Here is a 23416-nt window from a genome sequence, read left to right on the forward strand (position 1 = left end):
GAAACTAATATTCAATCGAGGTTTGCAAATTCTTCCCTAGATGACCAGCCCCACTGGCCAGCTGGGTGCTGGGGGTGCCAAATGCTGCCTCTGAATCTCCTCTGCCCACTAGATTCTTCTTAAACCAAGGCTTGGCGTTATGGCCTGCAGACCAAATCCAGGCTTCTGCCTGTTTTTGTAGATAAAGGTTTATTGGAATATGGCCATGCTCCTTCATTTATGTATTGTCTGTGGCTGTTTTTGCACATTGGCAAAATTCGAGAAGTTTTGCACAGTGATAGAGTTGAGTAGTTTTGATAGAGACCAAATAGCCACAAAACCTGAAGTATTTACTGTGTGAACTTTTCAGGAAACAAACAAAAAAATGGCCTACCCCTTGTCTTCCACAATGTTCCTGACCAACATTCCTGTATAAAGACGAGTTTCAAATGTATGTAGTGTATACCTCTGCAGAAAATCCTAAGGGAGCAAAGAAAACTCAAACCTGTATCCCCACTCATATTTTAGGGAAAAAGAAAGGGACATCATCAACTTCTAGTCAGTTCTCAATCTTTATAGAAGATCAGCACATGTAAACCCAGGCTACTCATCCCCACCCTTGTCAGGTGACGTGTTTAGTAGATATAAACTAGTTTGGATTTACATAAAAGCTTAACTGTTAGGCAAATTTGCATCTCTTCCCTTCTTACCCTCCTTCCAAAGCTAACAACCCACAGTTGCAGTGAACACATTTCAAAGTCAGATGGAAATTACCTTGGGCTTATCTCCTGTTTTGGATTCTTCTCCTTACCTTTCATTTTTCTGAACAGATCATTGAGAGGTGGCATTGTCATGATTGCCCTCAAATACTGACTTCCCCACAGGGACATAGAAGCAAATGTCCACGATCAGGTTTTCCACGATGGCTGTCTCAGTGAATGTAAAGCACATTGTTATTAGCAGTGCTATTGGTAATTATTAAACTCTCTTTCCCTGCCATGCTTTTGTAAACTTCGTCCTTAGGGATGGGTATTTGGAGAGGTATGGAACAATAAAAGAGGTTGCTTATTAGCGACCCTCATCAGACCATGGTCCTTCTGGACCTTGGTGTTAGAAACAGCCTGGAGATTAGAATAGAGTGTAACTTTTCTATGCCACAGAGCCATCTGCCTGTAAAGAAGCTTGGGGCTGCAATTAAAATCCTTTAAGAGCTACAATTGTCCTTTAAAAACCTGTGATTGAAGCAGCTTCTGTTTGGGAGGCATTAAACATGAAGCACTTCCCAGCCTGACACTGCTAGCTTGCTTTTGACAGCTTTGCTAGCACTAGGCACATGGTCAGCAAAATGCACTGTTGAAGTATCTGACTCTTAAATGTTATCACCAATGTTGGCATCCTTGAAATTGGGGGCCACAATTCCTAACTACTTATCCTTTTGGAACCCAGAGAAGCATGGGTCCATGTGTTATTCAGTATTTTGTACAGCAAAGGATTATCCATATGGGAAACTCTCCACTTAGGTAACATAGAGTGAGGATTTTTCAAACTATTTGAGGTCAGTGGAGAGAGGCTGAGAACAATGGTGGGGTGTGGCAGTAAGAGGACGTTGTTCTCTCTGGTTCCAGATATAGACTATCCTCTAGAAAATTTGAGGCAGGATTGGAAATTTTTCATAGTTGTGTTGGCAATATGAGTGTTGCCAAAGTGGTTGGTAGGCTTTAGTAGTCCGAGAACACTTCACCTGCATTTTCTGCCAGTTTATAATGAATGATGTGATGGACACCAAGGCCACACTATCCCTTGGATCTTAATGGAGCATCCTCCTCCAGATTCTTATAATTCTCGCGTAGAGCCTTGATGCCAAAGGATTCAGATTTTATTTTAGGGTGTGACATATTCTGGGGGCAGGTCTGGTTTTGAGTTCTTTTTGACACCATCATATATATCAAATGCTATATGACACTAGCACAAATGCTTTACTAGACTTAACCTGGGCTTACTTTTATTCCGCAGGCAGCTTGGAGCCCTTTGAAAGGGCTGGAAGGGAAAACCTTGTGTTTCTTCCCATTTCAGAGTGAAGGTGGGTCGCTACCAGCAAGTTAGTTTGGTGAGATGGGGCTGTCTCATCTTTTATCACCCTCTGAGATGGATAGAAGAGGGATCAGGGAAGAGTGAAAACAGAGAAAAGATGAGTGAGAAATCTGGTGATTTGACTCTTCACAGAGGGCTCCGTTATTTGGTTTGCCACTTTATGAATTAACCAAACATTAGCCAAACTAGTCACATTGTTGGGTCCAAAACAAATCCTGATCTCAGAGAGAAAAGAGTTTGGGATTATATTTGAAGTTATAAATGATCTATGCTCCAGTTCCTCTCTGGTCGTGTGGAACTGAAGGGGCTCTTGTTCTTGGGAACAGCTGTCTGGAGGGAGTAGCTCTCCACAGCTGGCTGCTCTCAGCCAGGCCTCCAGCGCATGGTCCCTACTGAACTTCCTGGGTTTGAAAACTCTTCCTGGCACTTTGTTTTCTCCTCCACACTTTTCCTCAGAGTTGCTACAAAACTGAATGCCCAGCTTGGAGTTATTTAAGTATTTGTCCTCAGGCCCCGAATATACTTCAGTTGACTTTTACTTTGTGGGAGCACCACAGCCAATCAAGTGTGGCTTTAATGAACTTAGAAGAATGCTATCAAAGTATTTCATAATAGGAAAACTTTTAACTCCAGCGCCTGGGGAACCTAGAACTAAAGTCCGGGCTGTGTGCAGACACTTAACCCAGACAGCTGACACCAGGGATGGTGAACGCCCTGGGGTCAGCTCTGCTACACATTCTGGAAGGGTGGAGGTTGGCGGGGGATGCTGGGGAGACACCTCCAAGGGCTTTGGATGATCTGAAGTGGCAGGCTTTAGGGATGGGGGAGCTTTCTCTCAGACGCTGCCCAACTGTGACTTCTTAGAGTTGGCAGGATTTCGCAGGCAGAGTGGTAGTTTGGGGTGCTACTTCTCTGACCCTGTGTGCCCCATCCTGCAAATGGCGGATGACTTTCCCAAGAGAAACTTTGTTAACAAGTGTAGGTCTCGTTTACCACCTGCTCTGCTGCTTGCCTCTCTCATCATCTGATCCTAAATAAAAACATGCAGGAGAGCATGGAGGTCTAACCTCCTTTAGAGGCAAAGGTAGGATTAAACATACAGCTCTGAAAGCAAATTACTAACACATGCGCTGGTGAATAAAATGTAAATTCAAGCTAGAGGAGGTACAAAATGAAGGAATATTTAGAGTTAGGTAGGATTAATTAGAGAATTACTGAGATGTCTCTAGTAGGCTTTTTTTTTTTTTTTTAAGTTGGCCAGTGTATTATTCTCCCTACGGTTAAATTAAATTTTTACTCTCTCCCTTCCCCTTTGAAAGTGGCATTAGTGTGTCCTTGTTTGGTCAGCTGTGCTCTTTAACTTTCTCAAATCTCTTCAGGCCCTTCTGCCCCATGTTGGAAATTGTGTGCCTGCCTTTTTAAAAGACAGGCACCTCATGTTTCAAGTTCAAGTGCAGTGGAACTCACCCTGCAGCTTGAACAGATTTGAGTGTTTTTGCAGAGGGAGGGCCAGGGCAGATGGGGAGTGTCATGCTCAATAAATACTTGTTGGATGGAGTTGCTGGAAAGGCAGCAGGGGAGGGGGGAGTGAGCCACACTTCCCCAGGCTCATGTGAAATGGTTTTTCCCACTTCTGGTCCCCACACTCTCTCTTTAGCTACTTACAAGGCACCCCCTCCCCTCCTGAAGTGTTAGTGTTCTCTCTCTTCCAATCACTGGTCTCCCATTCATCCTGGTTATTGGGCTCAAAGCCCAGCTGGTGGCAGAGACGTGGCATTTCCATGGATGTCTTTGCTAGGCCTGTAGATTCTCTTCCCCCACACACTTAAAGCCAGAGGGTGAGCTTGGGTGGTTAGTTACCAGGTTGATCCATGGAAACAGCCAATGTTTAGGATTTTGTTGTGATTTTGTAATAGAGCCAGATGACCTGGCTTTAGGCTTAGATGTGTATATGGGTGAGAGGCCAAGGATGAAGGCTGGATGTCCTTTCATTCCAGGTGGATTTACACCAAATTCCTAGGAGTGCTATAATGTATAAGGAAAGCAGAATCTGAATTAGCAGCTTTCCTGGGCTAGAGAACAGAATTGTCTAGCTTGTTGGCTAGACAAAATTGTTGGCTTTAGGGTGACCAGAGGTGTGATCAGGCTAGAAACTCCCATCCCAACCCAGGCACCATCCTTTATATTAATAGAAAGCACTGCTGTTTCTTCTTCTCTTTTCCCCACCAAATGGGGGAATACTGGAAAGAGATGCTCACTGTCCTTCTCCAAGCCCTGATACCTACACTGTCATGTGTAGATCCTGTGTTCTTTTGCCAAACTGCAGGCCTGGTGGCTTAGTCAGAATGGTTTCATAAACCTGCCCAGCTGGGGGTAACTTTGAACAGAGTAAAAATGTGATTGTAAGGGAAAAAAAGCAGCTTCTCCCCTCCTCCCCTCTTCTCCACCCCCCCCAACCCTACTGCCACATACTGCTTCCCTTTAAGAGTTTTTTGTGCTCTGCGTGTGTTTGATCGCCCACACAGCTTTGAGAGAACCGCAGCTGATAACACGTGCGCTCCCTGCCCCACACCTGCAAGCTGGCTGAGAACCTGATGCCTGGCCCCTATTTGGCGCTTGTCTTATAACTCATGCCCATCAGATATGACACACAAATTGGAGTTGAGGGTGGAGTGGATAGCATTTGGCATGACAGGATGCAACCAGAGAGCTTTCACAATATTGTGTCGTCTGGATTTCGAGGTTGGGGAGGGGAGGCCCATGCAAGGCCATCCATGTGGTGTGCGCACATTTTAATGCCGGAGGCAGCACCTGGACTCTTTCTCATTAGAACCTCTTTCCCGGGGAGTTCTCTTTTCATGGAAGGCTAACGCAGCTGCTTCTGTGGGAAGAAAGTTTGGATCCCAACCCCAGAAAGCCCCAAAATCCATGTGCATTTTTCAGGGAAGCTGAGAATGTGGGTAGCATTAGTTGTGACAGTGCAGTCTGCATATTTAGCTCTTTGTTGCTTGCGGTCGGTGCCCTTGAACGTTTTTCCTTCATTCTCGTCAAAGACCTGCAGGTGCAGGTGGCATTTGCTTGTTTTTGCAGATAGGAAAACTGAGGCCCCTAGAGGAAGTGACTTGCCCAAGACTGTGTGACTAGTAAAGCTCTTTTGCTCCTGATCCAGGGCTCTTCCCACTTCGTGTGGAGAGTCTGTGAGGAATTTCCCTCCAGGCTGGCATCCTGTGCTGCCTGCCCGCACACATCCAGCCTATTTCCCTTCTGCTCACATACCTGTATACCAGGAGCAAAAGTTCATATGTTTAACTGACCAGAAGAGAATTAGAAAAATGGGCTGCAGAGAAGTCCGTTTGTTCCTTTAGCACTCCATAAGTAACTGTCCACTTGATGTGGCTGACTGGAAGTTGATGGTAACAACATTATATGTGTGATATAGTGGCAGCTTTTGAGTGTTCCCAACTGGTTTGAAATATGCAATTTCTATGCGGAATGAGAAGCTAACCAAGAGGCAGGGTTTTCCTACCTCTGTGGAGTCATGGTTATGGTTACTGAGCTTTGACCCATGTCAGGGAGATATTCTTAAGGTGGAGCTTATGGGAAAGGGTGTCTTTCTTATGTGTAAGTGTGGAATCCCCCAGAAGCACCCATAAATGTGGGTGGTGCATTCCTATGGTGGGGAGGTATGTACAGATGGGATTGTGGCTTAGATGACAATTTAGTCCTCCACATAGGGGATCACTGGTGCAGACCTCCACCGCCCTAACCATGTCCTGCCTGAATGTGTCTCTCTCCTAGCTTTAGATTAACTGGGAGTGGAGTCATTGTGTTACCTAGAGCCTATATGAGACAAGTGTGTATCCCATAAGGGGACCAGCAGGGACTTGAACTCAGGAGAAGGCTCCATCTGGGGATGTGGTATCATGGAGAACTGCCTGGGCTGCTTCCTAGGGAGGGTTATGGGCGGCTCTGACTTCCTTATTTCTCTTACAAAACCTTTCTTTCCCAGTTATTTCCCAACTGCATAGGTAAAGCCCCATTATAACAAATATAAATATAGTTCTATATAATAAAGTTGTTTCCATGCTTCGTATAAATGCTTTTGTTGTTGTTTTGTGTTTTTTTTTCTTATTTAAAGAAAAAGAAAAGAGTAACCAACTATCTTATGTAAAAAGTACTTTTTCTGGTCCCTGTCCATGTAATAGTTCATCTCTAAGCCAGAATACTCGAGTGCTTACTTTTGCTTTGGAGGTGGGGAGTGGGGAGTGGGGCTGTGGACCCATCACCAAATAGCATGCCCCACTTGGCTTTTTCTTTATCACAGAACTCCCCCACTCCTGGTTGTTTAGACAGACTACCACACAAAACCCAACAAAGGACAGTATGTGTTGTGTAGCTGGATGTGAGTGTGTGTGTGTGTGCACATGCGCACGTTTGTTTTAAGTGAGAACATGTGGGTGCTGGATGTGACTGTAGGAGAGCATGTATATGAGTGTGTATGTAAGGAAAAGTGCATGTGAAAGAAAGCAAATGATAAACAGGACAAATGTTTAACAACAGGCAAATCTGGGGAGAGGGCGTATGGGTAGTCTGTGTACTATTCTTGTTCTTACATCTATATGTTTGAAATGCTTTCCAAATAAAAAGTTTTGAAAAATGAATATATGCTAGGCTAATTTGACTATATCAGGAATTCTTTAGAATGGAAGTTTTCTTCTGTCATCCTTGTAACATTTCCTATTCTTCCCATTTAACAGAAAGAACAACCGAAGCCCAAAGAAGTTAAGTGACTCGTCTTGGGTTCATGTAGCACATTGAGGCAGGATTTGGGCCCAAGTGTTGACCGTTATGGTAGGAGACTGCAGCTTGTCCCTGCTGCTCGAGCTGGACAAGGTTGGCATCTGATTCTGAGAGCCACCGGGTGCCTGCCGCCACGTGTCTGAGCCCCGTCCGTGCCCCACATTGACCCGGCAGAGGGGTCAGCAGTGTTGCAGCAGGCTGCTAATCTGCACTGAGCATGTTCAGGATGTCCAGGTATCTTCTAGGGAAAACTGCTTCCTCATTCTGAGAAACATTCTCACTCTGTTCTTCATTCCGCTCTCGTCATTTCTTAAAATACCTGAAATCAGAAGGCTTTCTTGTGTGCCAGAGCTGCAGAGTAATACCACTTTTCATTTTTATAGTAGAAATCTGAGGGGAAAATAGGTTGAATTTTGTTTATTAATAGAAAGTGATGCCAGATTATAGGCTGGGCCAGGCAGCTTTCTTGGCTGTGTACCAGCCTGCCTGTTGCGCCCACCACCTCGTGAGTGTACAGGAGCCTATGCTTTAGTGCAGCTCATCTCACCAAGTAGACAGGAGTTACAGCTTCATACATAAAGGAAGGGCTGCAGTCTTTGTCAGTAAAACTCTTCCACTGACCACAGGGCCCCAAGAGGAGTGGATCTGGTCATCGCCACTAAGCAGTGTTAAGGGTCCAGATGTTACTGTTTGTTCCCAGCCCTTGTTCTCTCACTCCACACTGCGTACTCTGCATCTCTTTCTGCTCCTTCAAGGCACTTGAATTATTCCTGACATTTTTGTTTACGGACATTTCCTGCCAGCTTTCAGAATTGGGGTAAGTGAATGAGTCCAACTCTACTTCTTAACGTAGACGAAATAGTTTTTGGAAAATCTTTAGTTTTAGTATGTGTCCTTTACCTGAATTTTCACACTGCGACCACCCTAAAGTGTGAGACTGTGATTAAGTTGGGCTCAAAGGACTTTTTTCAGGTACTCCAGCCAGTTATGTGAAATGGACTCATGGGCATTTTACTATATTGTGCTGTGCTGTGCTTAGTTGCTCAGTCATGTCCGACTCTTTGGGACCCCATGGACTGTAGCCTACCAGACTCCTCTGTCGATAGGGATTCTCCAGGCAAGAATACTGGAATGGGTTGCCATGCCCTCCTCCAGGGGATCTTCCCAACCCAGGGATTGAACCCAGGTCTCCCACATTGCAGGCAGATTCTTTATAGTCTAAGCCACCAGGGAAGCCTAAGAATACTGGAGTGGGTAGCCTATCCCTTCTCCATGGGAACTTCCTGATGCAGGAATCAAACTAGGGTCTCCTACATTGCAGGTGGATTCTTTACCAGCTGAGCTATCTGGGAAGCCCCTTTAGTATATTACTATGCCAGTTTTTATGCTTCCGTTGTTTGTTCTTAAGCAGTTTTCAAGCTGTACAGGCTATCTGCGGTGTTCTTTTGGCTCTGTCTCACCCCAAAATCAGTGCCCGATGGATAGCATCCAGAATCCAGATAAGATGCAAGAGGATGAGAAAAGGCTGTCCCCAAAGTCCTGCTGGGTGCTGTGCAGTGTAGAGTCTTGTGGCCAGATGGCTAGAGACAGATGGCCAGAGCTGTCTACTTGGGGGGCACCCTGACCACTGAGTCTTTTTCTTCCAGCTCTTAGAGGCATGGAGGGGACATCTTGGTAATTAACACCCCAGTCTGTTCCCATGGATCATATTCTCCCTTTGCTTCAGGAGGATAAGCCTGTTTTTTTACCTGACTCATAAAAGGTATCGTTACTCTCAAGCAGCTTTTGGTTTACGGGCAGATATAAAACCCATCATGAATGGGGAAAATGGTATAATCCACCTTCTATGTCCTCCTCAGCCCCTGAAAGCACATGTGGCGAGGTCACTCGACAAGCATCCTTCTGCTGTGAAGTCATCAGTGGTCTCAGGTGTGCAGTGAGGGTAGGAAAAGTCTTCCCAAGGTCATACCTTTCCAGGCTCTTTCTAGAGGAGCCATCTAATCTCGTGTTTCAGACTGGGTTTACCCTGGAGGGACTATATGACCTTTGAGCCTCCCTTAGGAGATCTAAGCAACCAGCACGACCAGGGCTTTAGAGCAGGGGCTGCCCTGGAATGTTGCCTAGCACACTTTGGGGTTTTTCCACCAGGCACAGCCTGGGAATTTGCCTGGGATTTGAGGTCAGGCTGGATCAGTTCCAGAATGTCAGAGGCCAGGTAGGGAATCACTCAGTGGGATGGAGTGGTCTCTTGGGTATTTCCGTTTTGAAGCTGGGAACAGAGTAGAACTTGAGTAAAGAGATGGACATAACCAGAGAAGACTTTGCAAGTGGGACAAACTGATCCATGGAGGTTTTCAAGGCTTTGAGGGTTGACCAGAGTCAACTCTAATAGAATTTTAGACCCTGAAGGCAAAGCATGGCCCTGAGAAACAGAATTGATTAATTGCTCTTTAAACCCTCCTCACCAACCCCCAGCCCAAAGCAAAAGGAGCCAGAGAAGAGGTCCTGTCAGACCTACTGAGGTGTAGCAAGTGAGCAGACCTGCCCCCTGAGCTCTGTTGACTACTCAGCAGTTACCACGTGACAGCCCTTCTGCCTGTGGCAAGCCACAGGTAAATTGAGTGCTATTTATACTCTCCTGCTTGGGGGAGGAGATGGGAGAGATGGTCTGGGAGCCCACAATACAACTGTCTGATCAGCCCAGGTAAGACATACCTCACTTTGACTTTCCGCCTGTTTTCTCCCTTAGCTAATCTTGCCCCAGATGACAGCATGGGCTTTGGGGCTTTCAGTTTAGCTGACTCTGTCAGTAGCCATCTCTTATTATTCACTGTTTAACAGTTGGGGAATTCTAGAACTAGCTGGGACTCAAACTCTCCAGGTATAACCTCCTGCCTTCTGGGAGGTGAATATTGAGACCTCTGGGGCCATGTGATGATCTTTCCCCGGAGCTCTTCAAGGGCAGGCACTACCATTTTCCTCATCCATCCCTCCTGTCCTGATGAGCAGGAAGTTCTTCCTTTTATCTGGTTGGAATCCCTCCTAATTGAAGTCTTTTTCTGTCCTTTGTTTTTACACTCACACAGTTCACCTTCCTCCTGGGATCTAGCTACCTTCCCTTTAGCTACGTTTACTCATTTTCCTGGATCTCACTGGTTCCTACATTCCTGCTGGAGAGCAGTAATGGTGAATGGATGCCCAGGGCTAACATGGTGGGGTTTAACTGAGGTGACATCCAATTCCAACTGTGTTCCTGGACCTGTGGGAACCCCTTAAGTCTGCCCAGTCTAGGTCTTGCTCCTGGGATGACATGCCACTTCTTAATTTAGTTTTTTGTTTGTTTTAAAAATTTTGGTCATGCTGGGTAGCGTGCAGAATCTTAGTTACCCAGCCAGGGATCAAAACTGCCTCCATCCCCTGTATTTCCTGCAAGTGGGAAGTTAGGTCTGGGGCCTGATTTGATTCAAGTAAAACATTTTGGGCACGAACATTTCATGGATGAAGTTGTGTGCCCATAATGTATCACTTCAGAAGGCACATGGTGTCAGGTCTTCCATTACTAGTAATGCTGAGTTTCTCCAATGTAGTTTTGCATTACTAGTAAAACTGAGGTGGTGACCACCAGTTTTCCCGTTGCAGAAGTACATTATTCTCTTATAAGTGGTTTATGGGGAGATACTTCAGCGTTTAAATATTCTGTTCCCCACAATGTTTTTCCCAGTAGTTTTGGCATCCACTGATGACTCTTCCTCACTTGAGCTGTTACTTTGGGAGTTGCATAAAGCCAGTTCTAAACTAACACAGAAGGGCATGAGTATTAATGCGAGCTGTTCTAAAGAGGAATGAGAAATTTTGGAGTTTTGGAATCCACTGGGGGGGAAGACAACAAATTGAGGCCATCAAATCTGGTCAAAGTCTAGGTTATTTTGTGTGACTTGGACTGATAGTAAATTGAGTATCAGCTGCTCACACATATGTTGCTGTCTGGCAGTTCGTGAGGTTAGGGAGAAGGCAGGCTAGATGAAGCTAAAAATAAGTCATGATTTGTTTACAAAGCAGAAATTATTTTGACTATTTGAACATTATCTGTAATTCTATTCTTATTTCCTTTTCTTTCACTCACTTTCCACTGTCCTCACTAGAAAAGGGATCCCTCCTTTTTATTTATTTATTTATTTTTTTGGATCCCTCCTTTTTTAATTGTCTTCTTTGTAGTTTTGTCTCACATGCCCAGTGAGTAGAACTCTCCCCTAGACGCAGGTTTGATTGTGCTGGTTCCTAATAGGGGAAAGGAATAGAACCCTTCCAGACTGAACCAAGGCATCCAGCCAGTCATGACAATTAAGTCTGACAATGAAACACAAGAGGGGAAATGAACTTTGAAAAGTCTTCTGTGGGGAAAAAAGACCTGTGTCTCAAGTTGCTCTGTGGCATTGGAGAAATGTGTGCATGAGGGTGTTCCCAGGCCCTCACCTGGAGAATTCCTGAGAGTATGTGGGGCATACACATTCAGAACAGAAAGCAGGGTAGGGTTCCCATCACGGTCGTCCTCTCACAGGATTTACCATAGATGAACCTCCCCAACGTCTGGTTCTTCCTTCACCTCTTTTGTCTTTAAAGAACTGACTGGACATCATGATTTCTTCTCTGCTTGATAGGAATCAGATTGTCATCCGGAGTGAAGATACTGAAGGTTTATGCATGTCCTCTTGAGTTTCTAGCACTCCAGATATTCATCATTCCCAAATAAGCAAGGTGTGAGAATTGTTTTTAGGGGGAAAAGGCTAGGCCATGGCTATTTATGCTCTTCTTACAAAGGCCAACTAGATCCCAAAAGAAAGCATGCTCCAATCAGTAACTGCTAGTATTTTGTCCTGTTTTAAGAATGGTGAAAATCCTACAGAACTCCTTTTCAGAGACTTCAGATAAAAGGTGAAAAGTCCACACCACTTCCTTTTCTTCTAACTACAGCTTCTTGAGAATTGAACAAATATCTAAGTAACTGCTGTCTTCTTTTTGTGAGCGCGCACACACACATACACACATACCCCATCGACTCACCCTTTCCCTCCTTGCTAGGAAGAGTCTGGGACTTCCTTATTTTTTCCCCACAGTGACACCTCCAAAGAGTTTCTCCTAACCCTTCTCTCCAGCCACCTGTAGGCGTGGTCTGCATCCTGGGGAGTCAGACACACAGCAAGAAATGCTTTCACCTGAGCTACACACTTAGATATGGAGGGAGTATTAAGTACAGAGTCAGTATTGAGGTCTTGGCTGAAGTTTTTCATTTTTTTTCTCTTTAGTTAAGCCTTCTTGGTAAGGGAAATGTGCTGTTACTCTTTTTTTTTTCTTCTTTCTTTTTAATCTCATTTCTTTAGTTTCTTCTCCCTGTTATGGTTGAAATGAGCTATTGCTTAGTGTTGAAAGAAGTGTTTAAAGCTCCGGGTTTAATTTTCCCAGCTGGGGTGGATGGGGTCTCCTTGGGCTTTCCAAGGAGGGCCTCTAACTCCTGTACAGTCATATTGGGGATTTCGGTTTGACCACAACTTCCCTCCAAAACCCACATGTCCCTGAGTTAAGCAGTTAAGCGGCGCGGGACCACAAGCAGCTCAGAAGACTGCCTGCACTGCTTAATCCCAACACACATACTAAAATGGAAAAGTAATCCCTATGAAGCTGCGAGAAGGAACTTCCCCTAATTACTGCAAATCTGGTATTGGGGAAATGTTTAGAAACTCTGAATCGCTGTTTTACTTTGCTCCCCTCCAGATTAGCATTCCTCCTTCCCCCTACCCCCAACAAAAGTGCTGCATCACAGCTGGGAGACAGGACAGGGCCTGCTCCCCCAGTGTGCAACCGGCTGCCTGCCTCAGCCTCCTGGGCGGCCCTGCCTCTGCCTGCTCCCGAAGTGAAGATCAGTGACTGAAAAAAGCATATTGTTAGAAAAACATGTGTAATAGGATCTCATTTAAAAAAATATATATATATGCCTACGTATGTGCCCCGAGACCAGGAAGGATTGCTCAGTAGTGATTTCTGAGTGGTGGCATGCATCATTTTTATTTTCAGTTTCGCTAATCTGCATTTTTAAAATTTCCTTTAATATATTTACAGCTTCTGTTATAATGAAAATTTTTTCTCTTAAAGAGGGGAGGCGAGAAGACTAGTGCTAATGGTTCAAACCTCAGCATCATGAGAAAGCGACTAATAACTTGTTTGTTGAACCTGCCAGTTGCTGAGTTTTGCCACATGTGAAATCTCATTGGCTGTCTCTATTCTTACTGCTGTAGTCCTTCTTGGATATTTTGGGGTTACTCAGACTCACGGAGTGAGTCTGGAGGATGGATGGAGAGTAGCCTCATCTTACTTCCCAGGCTTCTCTCTCCTGCGTTGCCCAAAAGATAGTAAAATAAGGGAAGTAGCCCCATAGCTGCTCAGCCAGGACCCTTTGGTCAGGGGATGTTCTCTCCTTGTAAGCTGCTAAGCCTCCACCCTGCAGTCTAGCTCTGGCCAAGTTGAGAAGGGCAGCCACGGATGCCTCACTTCCTGTGTCATCTGCTGCCTTCCTCCTGCCCTGACCCCTCCTCCTAAGAGCTGTTGCCCTTCTCCGTTGGGTTCTTGGGGTGGGGGTTTGCTGGTGTGGTCAGGCCTGAGCTGATTTCCAGCCAGGGATATGAGGTCCTTCTGGAGAGTCAGTGGCTGGAGGAACCCCAGAGGCTGAGCTGGCAGCCTGGCCCTTAGGGATTATATTGGCTGCCCCCACTTCAGCCTGGTCAGAAGCCTCTTGTCCTGCTCCTCCTGTGTCACCACTGCTGGCTCATGATGGGCACTTAGAATCTGCTACTGAAGGAATCGATCAGTCTGCTGTGGTGTGCCTGGCCCCTCGTCAGCTGTTCATGTGTTTCCGTCCTATTCACTGTTCCCCAAAGCACAGACACTGGACCGCCGGTTCTCTCCACTCAGAGGCCCCCTCCCCAAAGCCATACACAGGCAGCAGTTGGGAGACAGGGCCAAGTGGCTCCGGAAGATAGCACCTAAGGCTTCTTATCTCCGGTGTGTGCTGTTTTGTTTTTCCCATTTGCTGTTGCCCAAGAACCAAAGCATCCGCCACTGCTCAGCTGCATGGTGAAACAGCCTGGCTCTGTGCCAGGGAGCTTCGCCAGGTGGTTGGGCTGTGGAGGCTGCTGCATGCGATGGGCCGATAATACCCACAGCACTGTAAACAGGACACCCCACCCTCCTGCAGCCACCCAGCCAGTGCCCCAGCAGCCTGTTGCTTTGTCTTGGCCTGTCGTGATAGGGGCGGCTCTTCTCAGACAGGGCAGCCAATTGTCCTGTTTCTCTCCCCCTGTTTCCCAAATCTGAGAGGGTACTTTCCAGAAATGAAACCAGTCCATTTTCCGACCACAAGCAACCGTTCTTTGTGACTTCTCAACGCTTCTCCTTTAACCATAATCACACAATTGCAGGGCACAACCCCATCCCCAGGTCTTTCCGGTGTACCCATGAGGGAGGGAGAGCCCAGGAGCTCCATTTGCAGTCACTCAGGGGACATGACAGTCTGACCAAGCCGCTGATGCCTACGCCTCCCAGTGGCTGTTTCCCCTGCACTATTCTGTCTGGATGCTGTCCGGCCTGGGTTAGACCAACACTAGGGAAGGAAAAGGCTCTGACTCTAAGCTGTCCCCTTCCTTCCCAGGGGACGTTGGTGGCTGGAACTCACCCTGCGTGTCTCCTCTCCCATACTCTCCACTCCCACCTTCAGTCCTAAAAGATCACAGCGTGGGGAAGAGTTAACTGACAACAATTGGTTTGATGTAACCTATCTAACAAAGACTTGAAATTCTTTTGCCTCTCATCTTCTGTTCTTTGCAGCAGGGGTCTGACCGGTACCTAGTCTCAGATCAGCGGCAGCATTAGATTAGAAACAAAGTACACAATAAATGTAATGTGCTTGAAATATCCTGAAACCATCCCCTCTACTCCAGGTCCGTGGAGAAATGGTCTTCCATGAAATTGGTCCCTGGTGCCAAAAAAGTTGGGGAGCGCTGCTTCCCTAAGAGATAACAAGCCAGGACTGTGCTCCTGTCGACGATGGAAGAGCAGGTCTGGTGAGGGATGAAGGGTGCATGGTGTGGGCTGCAGTCACATCACAGTGAGGGCCGAGCTGAGATCAGAACCAGATCGCTTGCACCCAAGTCCCTTCCAGATATGTTGGGGCCATGCCCCACCAGCCCGTGGCCCCTTTGAGGACAGCACAGAACATGCCAGTGTCTGACTTCGGCTTTGGTTTGTGTTGCATCTGGGGGGGAATGTGACACCTTGGTTTTGCCCTTAATCATTTTTGGTGATTTTCCTTTCTTTTTGGGGTGTGTGTGTGTGTGTGTCGAGGAGCAAGTGTGTGTGTGTGTGGAGGAGCAAGTCAGAATGGCCGAAACCCTGAGAGTCTTTGTGAATAACTTTGGTCAGAAATGACTGGAGGGCATGTAGAATTGACCAAAATGGGTGGTTGGTGTCTTACAGCAAATTCCAGGATCTTGGGCCCTCCCCAGCCCTGGGGGTGCTGGGGAGTAATGTAGCCTCTGGTTACTGCCCTTGAGAGTGGACCCCTGTAGTTCAGCAATGGGGTAGGCTGTGAAGGGTATCCATGGGCACCGTGTAAGACAGGCATGGTTTCAGACATCCCTGGGGATACTAGACTTTCTCCCAGGTTTCAAAACCTTCTCCAGAAAACCAACCAACCATCTGCCTCCCCCAACCCCCGCAAAAAAAAAAATAGACATCCTGATCAGGCCCGCAGTCTCCTTCCTCATTCCCCTCCCTGAGGAGCTGCCAGGCGCTCCTTCCTTCACGTGTGTAGGCAGGTGTCCCACACCCTCGAGGGCATTACTGATACGTGAAGGCCCAGAGCCCCCGTAAGCTGATGTAGGAAGAAGGAGGGTTGGGTTTGAATGTATGACTGCTCCTCACTCACTGGGCGACCAAGTCCAATGTGAGACTGGACTTCTCTGTGCCTTGTTTTCCTTATCAATCTTTCTGGAATCCCTTTTAGGAAAACAAAAGACTGTACCCACACAAGTACTTTGGGGTAAAACTTGAAAGTATTTTGTAAATGGGGGTATACTTAAAGCCTCAGAATGGAAAAATTCTAAAGGAGGTTTTTGCAACAAATTCTGCTGAGGGGCTGGGAGAGGTGTCTCCAAGAAATCTTTCTCCCCAGAGCTTTTTCTCACCCCTGGAGCCACAGCCCCCTTCCTTCCAACAGCAGTGAAGCGGCTGTTAGGATCATGGTGTTCTGGCCTCTATGCCAGTCTCTGGCTCATCTGCTTCCCACCTGCTCTTTGCTTCTCTGTCATGTAATCTTGTAAACTTGCCCTCCAGAACCCCTACCTCTCCATGGACTCTTAGAGACAGTTTGGGAGAACCACAGGATAGCATTTTGGTGTCTGGCCAGGCTGTCAGCATGGGTCACAAGCTCCCAGAAATATCTGGATTGCCATCTTCTGATCTTAAACCAAGGACAGAAAAACAAGTGGTTGAAATGCTGTAGGAGATGCAGATGGGGCTTGAACCTAGCATGCCTGTCACTAACTTACTGAGCAACAGGTGCCAAGAAGAGGGGAAAGACATTGGGCCTCCCTGAGCCTCAGAGGAAAGGGACAAGCGACTCTGGGGGATTTACTCACAGGGAGCAGGGTGAGCATGGATATGCAAGGTGGACACTCTTGGAATCCAGGTGTAATTAGAGCAGGCTCACCCTTATAGTAACAGGTTTTTGATTTTGTGCAAATACTTAATGTATCTGCCAGTGTTCAGCCCTATGCTCTAGATGCTGTGTGGGGTTGAAAGATAAATTAGGCATAGCCCTTGGCCACTGGGAGTTACAAATATTATTATCTGGGAGTTACAAATACTTGTCATCCGAGAGAGGCTGCGAAGTACTAGAAGAGGACACAGCAAGGGCTTCCCTGGGGGTCCAGCAGTTAAGATTCTGTGCTTCTACTGCAGAGGGCATGAGTTGGATCTGGTCAGGGAATTAAGATTCTACATGCTGCACAGAGCAGCCTAGACAGAAAAGAAAGAAGTAAGAGTACAGAGTACTGAGGAAAATCAGAAAATCCTGAGACATTCCTTCCAGGGGACCCAGGAGGCTCTGTCAAGGTGGAGATGGTTAGGCTGGCCCTGATGGATGGGTCAGATTTTAGCCCTGAGCACATGTGCAAAACCTCAGAGGAGGGCAGGCCCAAGTCACAGGTGGGAAATGGTATACAGTGTAGTTTGTCTGGGACATAAAATACCTTGAAGAGTAGTTATGCGTAAAGAAAAGGTAAGTGGGATCAGAACACGAGGCCTTTGAGTACCATCTTTGAAAGAAAGCCTTGAAGAGTTTTAAGAGTGTTAAGGTCAAAAAAAAAAAAAAGTGTTAAGGTCATTTAAAATGATGTGTTGAGGTCACTATAGATTTGGAAAGGTGTTTATAAGGTGAAAACACTGCAAAATAATATGTACAGTGTAATCCCATTTTTTATTTTGAAATATATGTACACACACAACACACAGAAGGCAAGGCCCCCAAGGATGTATATTTCATAGTATTATCAATGAAGCTGAGCACTGAAGAATTGATGCTTTTGAACTGTGGTGTTGGAGAAGATCCTTGAGAGTCCCTTGGACTGCAAGGAGATCCAACCAGTCCATCCTAAAGGAGATCAGACCTGGGTGTTCATTGGAAGGACTGATGTTGAAGCTGAAACTCCAATCCTTTGGCCACCTGATGCAAAGAACTGACTCATTTGAAAAGACCCTGATGCTGGGAAAGATTGAGGGCAGGAGGAGAAGGGGACAACAGAGGATGAGATGGTTGGATGGCATCACCGACTTGATGGACATGGGTTTGGGTGGACTCCGGGAGTTGGTGATGGACAGGGAGACCTGGCGTGCTGCGGACCATGGGGTTGCAAAGAGTCGGACACGACTGAACGACTGAACTGAACTGAACTGATCTCTGGGTGTTGAGATTTGAAGTTTTTTTCTTGTTTGTTTACATGTTTCTTTGCACTATTTTTTTTTTTTTAATTTATCTTTTGACTGTGCCATGTGACTTCCATAATCTTAGTTCTCTGAGAACCTGGGCTCACAGCAGTGAAAGCATGGAGTCCGCTGGATCACCAGGGAAGTTCCCACATTTTTGTGTCATTTTTAATTTGTTTTAAATGAGCACATATATGATAGCTGAGGGAAATGATCTAGAACTGTAGGAATTAGACAAAACCTGAGACCAAAAGTTGTCCATGCAATAATATTTATGATATTCAAATTGAGGGGAACCTCTCAAACATCTACTAATATGGGAGTGGCTAAGCAAACTACTGTATATCAACTTGGTAAAATGTTGTTCAGTTGCTAAATTGTGTCCAACTCTTTGCAACCCCATGGATTGCAGCACACCAGGCTTCCTGTCCTTCACTGTCTCCTGGAGTTTGCTCAGATTCATGTCCATTGAGTCGGTGATGATATCTAACCATCTCATCATCATCTGCCCCCTTCTGCCCTCACTCTTTCCCAGATTGAGGGAAAGATCATCAAGGTCTTTTCCAGTGAGTCAGCTCTTCCCACTAGGTTGCCAAAATATTGGAGCTTCAGCTTCAGCATCAGTCCTTCCAATGAATATTCAGGGTTGATTTCCTGGTTTGATCTCCTTGCAGTCCATGGGACTCTCAAGTCTAATCGAGGACCACAGTTTGAAGGCATCAGTTCTTTGATGCTCAGCCTTCTTTATGGTCCAACTCTCACATCCATACATGACTACTAGAAATACATGACTACTAGAAAAACTATAGCTTTGACTATACAGACCTTTGTTGGCAAAGTGGTGTCTTTGCTTTTTTAATACACTGTATTAAAAATGACAAGATATGTGGATTGTTCATACTTGGAAGTGAATATGTGAAATGGGTAGAACAAAGAAGAATATCATTAAAACATTTCATATTGATTACTGTGTCATGTAATACATTTCACACAGTAAAATGTGTGTAAATATTTAAGTGGATTTGGAGAAGGTAGATATAATTACTAGTGTTTCTCTTTTTTCTATTGTGATAAAACAGACACAGGGGCTTCCCATGTGGTTCAGTGGTAAAGAATCCACCTGCCAATGCAGAAGACTCAGGACTCGCAGGTTCAATCCTGGACCAGGAAGATCCCCTGGAGGAGGAAATTGCAACACACTCCAGTATTCTTGTCTGGAAAAATCCCATGGACAGAGGAGCCTGGTGGGGTCACAGAGTCGCACACACATGACACACGTAACATAAAATTTACCACTTAACCATTTTAAGTTTATGAATCAGTGGCATTAAGTACACTCACAATGTTGTGTGATGATCACCGCTGTCCATTTCCAGAACATTTTCATCTCCCCAAGCAGAAACTGGTGCATGCCTGCTCAGTTGCTTCAAGCATGTCCAACTCTTTGTAACCCTGTGGACTATAGCCGCCAGGCTTCTCTGTCTATGGGATTTCCAGGCAAGAATACTGGAGTGGGTTGCCATGCCTTCTTCCAGGGGATCTTCCCAGTCTAGGATTTGAACCAGTGTCTCTTATGTCCCTTTTATTGGCAGGCAGGTTCTTTACCACTAGCTCCACCTGGGAGCAGAAAGTCTGTGCCCATTAAATAATACTACTCCATTCCCTTCTCCTGCTAAGCCCCTGGTAATTGTTCTCTTTTCTGTCCCTATGAATTTGCCTATCCTAGGTACCTCATTTAAATGGAATCATGTAATATTTGTTCTTTTGTGTTGGGTTTTTTTTTCACATAGCATAATGTTTTGAAGTTTCATTCATGGTATAGCAGGTATCAGAACCTCATTCCTTTCTGAGACTCTTGTATATGTAGAACACACTGTGTTTATCCATTCATCTGCCAGTGGACACTTGGTTATTTCTACCTCTTGGCTGTTGTGAGTAGTGCTGCTATGAACGTGGGTTTACAAATATCTCTTTGAGACCCCCCTTTCAATTCTTTTGTATATATACTAGAAGTGGAATTGCTGGATTGTATGGTAATTCTTTATTTAACTTTTTGAGGAACTGCCAACCTGTTAGTGTCTTCTTAATATAAAGCTCTTCAAGTTTATTTATATCTACAGTACCCAGTTCCTTTTGCTGTGATTAATGCACACATGAATTATCAAGAGATTAGTACAGATATGAAAGCATTTTGCTTTGTTTAAAGGGAAGAATTTTACAGAGCTTAAGGCCGTAGTGTGTTTTGAATATGGTTGTGGGAAACATAGTCAACTCAGATAACTGAAAGTTACAGATGATTCTACAACTCTTAGATTTTATCAACAGTTTCAACTTTTACCTTCTCCCAGAAAGATTTAATCAAGGTAAAAATAAAATGAGTGGGCTTATAATTGTTTTTTTGTTCTGTAATTTATTTTTGTTCTATTTAGCCAGGGGTCAGAGACAGAGGAGAGAACCAAAAGACTGGGATATTCTCCTGGATCCTGGATAGATGAAAGTAGTTACATCATTCTGTTTGTCTCAGTCACCTAGGTTCCCCAGAGCTAATGGTCTTGAAGGAAGTAGGAAGTGTCCTTCAGTTAATCGGGTTGATTTTGTGCATAGGAGCCCTGCAATCAGAAATGCAAGGGAGAATAAGGCAGAAAACAAAAGATGAAGGAAAACTTGGTTTTTGTCCACTTCCAGCAATCCAGTTCTTTTTTTATTGATGGGAAACAGACCTCTCTCAGGAAACTCAGTGTGGAGACCTGGAGTTCACAGTTCGTAGTCCATTAGGAACAGGAGAAAGAGGACATATATAAAGTAATCCCTCATTGAGAGGGACATGGTGTAAATTGTTTCCAGTGACAAAGACCAGCTGGTTAAGTCAGGAGAGCTTTGGTCAAGCTGTATGTGCTTTTAAGGGCTGCTTCGGATTCCTGTAGGAGGGAAGTGAGTGAAGATGCAGCAGTTCAGCCAGGCTTCCTAAAAGAGAGATGGTCGATTACCACGTCTGCTTCTTCCATGCTGACCTCTAGGTGTTCGGGCTGTGCTCTCTTCCAGCCAGCGTCCCATGTTCTGTGGCCCCAGAAAAACCAGTGTGTAGGCCTCAGCCACCCCAGGTCCGACGTACATTCTCCTTGGACACCATCCTCAGCTCCTACCTTCTGGGCCAGTGGCCACGAGATACTGATGGGGCCTTCACCTGCTGTACCAACGACAAGGCCACCCAGGTAACGAAGCTCTCTCTAATGGGGTGAGGGGTAAGGATGGGGTGGTGGGGTGACTGAGAAGGTCTTGGGTCTACTTATCAACCCTCAGTCATTGACATGACTTGTCCTCGGTTTCAGCTATACATATTCACTATACATGAAAAGCTATATACATATAATTTTTCATCATCTCATGTTTACCAGCTTGGTTCTCTTTGTAAATTTACCTGAGAATGAGTTTGCATTCCACCTGTTGGGAGAAAGAAGCCAATTTGGCAGACCATTTGTCTTTGAGTATTCATGTGTAGATATACAAGAGTTGATTTTGGAATTTATTCTAGATTTTAATAAATGAGATTTACCTCGCTAAAACAAGCCAACATTCAGCTGAGTATGCATTCCCCAGACAACTGGAAGAGGTGGCCACAATGTGTGTTGAGCCAGGATATATCCTACTGGAGCAACAGGAGTGGAAAGTTCTCAGATAATGGAGAGTTGATCCTCAGTCAGCAGCCCTATCTGGGATTTTAGGGGACCCATTTGAGTCCTCTGGAGCCCAGGTCCTCTCTTCAGGGTGTTTTTCTTTTCATTAAGAATCCTAAACTTAGAAGGAATCTCCACAATCATCTGGTTCATTGGTCAGTTTTTGAATAAAGTAGTATTAGCCTGAGCAAGAAGTTGTCTCATGTGTGAAATTATACAAAGATATTTCTTCGTCTGACTGAGGACTTTGACATTCTCAGCGGTTAAGTTTTTAAGAATCAAATCTTCTCCCTTTGATGCAGTTTAAGCCCATTCCTGTTCAACTTCAGGACAAATGAGTTGTTCTCAGGAAAGAGGAAACAGGGTGGGGAGAACACAGGCTCAGAGGCGAGGCAGCCCGCGTCCTGGGGGATGCTGGGCCAGTTGCTCTTCCTTTGCAGTCGCTGGAGTGTGCCCATCCCGCCTGATCGGAGGTGGGGTGCTGGCCAAGTGGGAAAGGCTTTTGTGTGCTCACTTCCCCTGTCTCCTCTGTTGAGCACATCTCATCAGTCCCTTTTATTTATTTTTTAAATGAGATCCATTTTCAAATGTTATTAGTGAATGTTTGAATGCCCAGTGCTGTTCTTGGCATGTTAGAGTGAAGAACAAGGAAATGAGAACAAGGTTTGGCCTTGGTAAGTCTGGATGCCAGTTCCATGAAGGCCAGTAAACCGGGAGCCAAGGGATGAGATGGGGCCAAGTGTCTGGCACAGTTTACAGGAGGGACATTCTCACAGGAATATGCCACCTTGGAGCAACAAAAGTTTGCAGTTAAAATCGATGGCCCTTTTTAGATCTAGGAACAGACTGTAAAGCATGCTCAAATAGGCCTACTTTCCAGGAGCCCTGGACACTGTTGTTCCCTGTGTCCCCTGAAAAGGGCAAGTAGTTTAGGTTATGCTTCCCCATCACAGGCCTGGAGCACACATCCCTTTCTCTTTTGAGAGAATGGTTAGTCCAAGTAACGTGTCTAGTCATGGAGGGCTTCCTGGAGGAGCAGGACTTGAGGTTGCTTCAGATGTGCTCATGATTACACCCGCTTCATCAGACAGCAGGCTTCCATGCACCCCATCTATCCCTGAATCCCCATCTCTGTCATTTCCTGCTCTCCGCCTTCTAGGAAGCCTCCATCCCACTCCTCAGATGGCGTTCTCTTTGTCAACTCAGAGCAGGGTTGGCCTCAGATGTTCCCTGGCCGGATTTAGAGGCATGGGCTCTAGGCTGTGTGTTTTTGCTCAGGCTCCAGCTGCAGGCCAGATCTTTTATATAACAAGTCTGGGCTTCTTGCCACAGCGAGACAGAGGTCAGCGATGCGCCTCCATGGGTCTGGCAAGGCTGAGCTTTGCAGCTTTCCTCTTTCCCTGGGATCGGCTCCAGCCCTCGAGGAACTCTTAGCAACCTGTCAATATTGTGGCTGCAGTGAGGAGGTGGGAGAATTCTGATCAACATAGGCATCCAAACCCAAGTATGTGCTCGGCCCGTCTTTCATTCCTGGCCTTCTGGGAGTTTTCTGCTTCTAGGTTTTGGGCTCCATTCAAATTCCTGCTTAAGCACCCTGGCCTGGCACAAGCTACCTTCTTCAACACTGGGGTTACACCAGGAACCCAAGCCTCTCCTGACATCTCCCAAAGTAACTGGTACTCCTTCCCTACAGAGCACAGCTACATCACCTAGAAAGGACTGGAGATGGGGGAGATACAAGGGGTATAGTGAAGAGTGGAGGGAAAGTAGCGAGGCCAGACCTACCAAAATTCTTGGAAGCTTTCAGTTCAGTTCAGTCCGACTCTTTGTGACCCCATGGA

At 45.8% G+C, this 23416-nt stretch overlaps 1 protein-coding gene across 2 annotated transcripts in view; it reads left to right on the top strand.

Moving 5' to 3' along the window:
• Positions 1-23416, top strand: part of FAM117A (family with sequence similarity 117 member A) — a 42658-nt gene that overhangs the window by 3804 nt on the left and 15438 nt on the right. The window contains exon 2 of one of the 2 annotated variants that reach the window (XM_043904236.1): positions 20944-21113. In XM_043904236.1, the coding sequence (XP_043760171.1) occupies positions 20944-21113 (170 nt within the window). Of the gene's footprint in view, positions 1-20918; positions 21114-23416 lie in introns of both variants that reach the window. The other variant, XM_043904237.1, reaches the window with a different exon arrangement.

Source organism: Cervus elaphus, chromosome 5 (genome assembly GCF_910594005.1).
Source record: "Cervus elaphus chromosome 5, mCerEla1.1, whole genome shotgun sequence".
Classification (NCBI taxonomy): domain Eukaryota; kingdom Metazoa; phylum Chordata; class Mammalia; order Artiodactyla; family Cervidae; genus Cervus; species Cervus elaphus.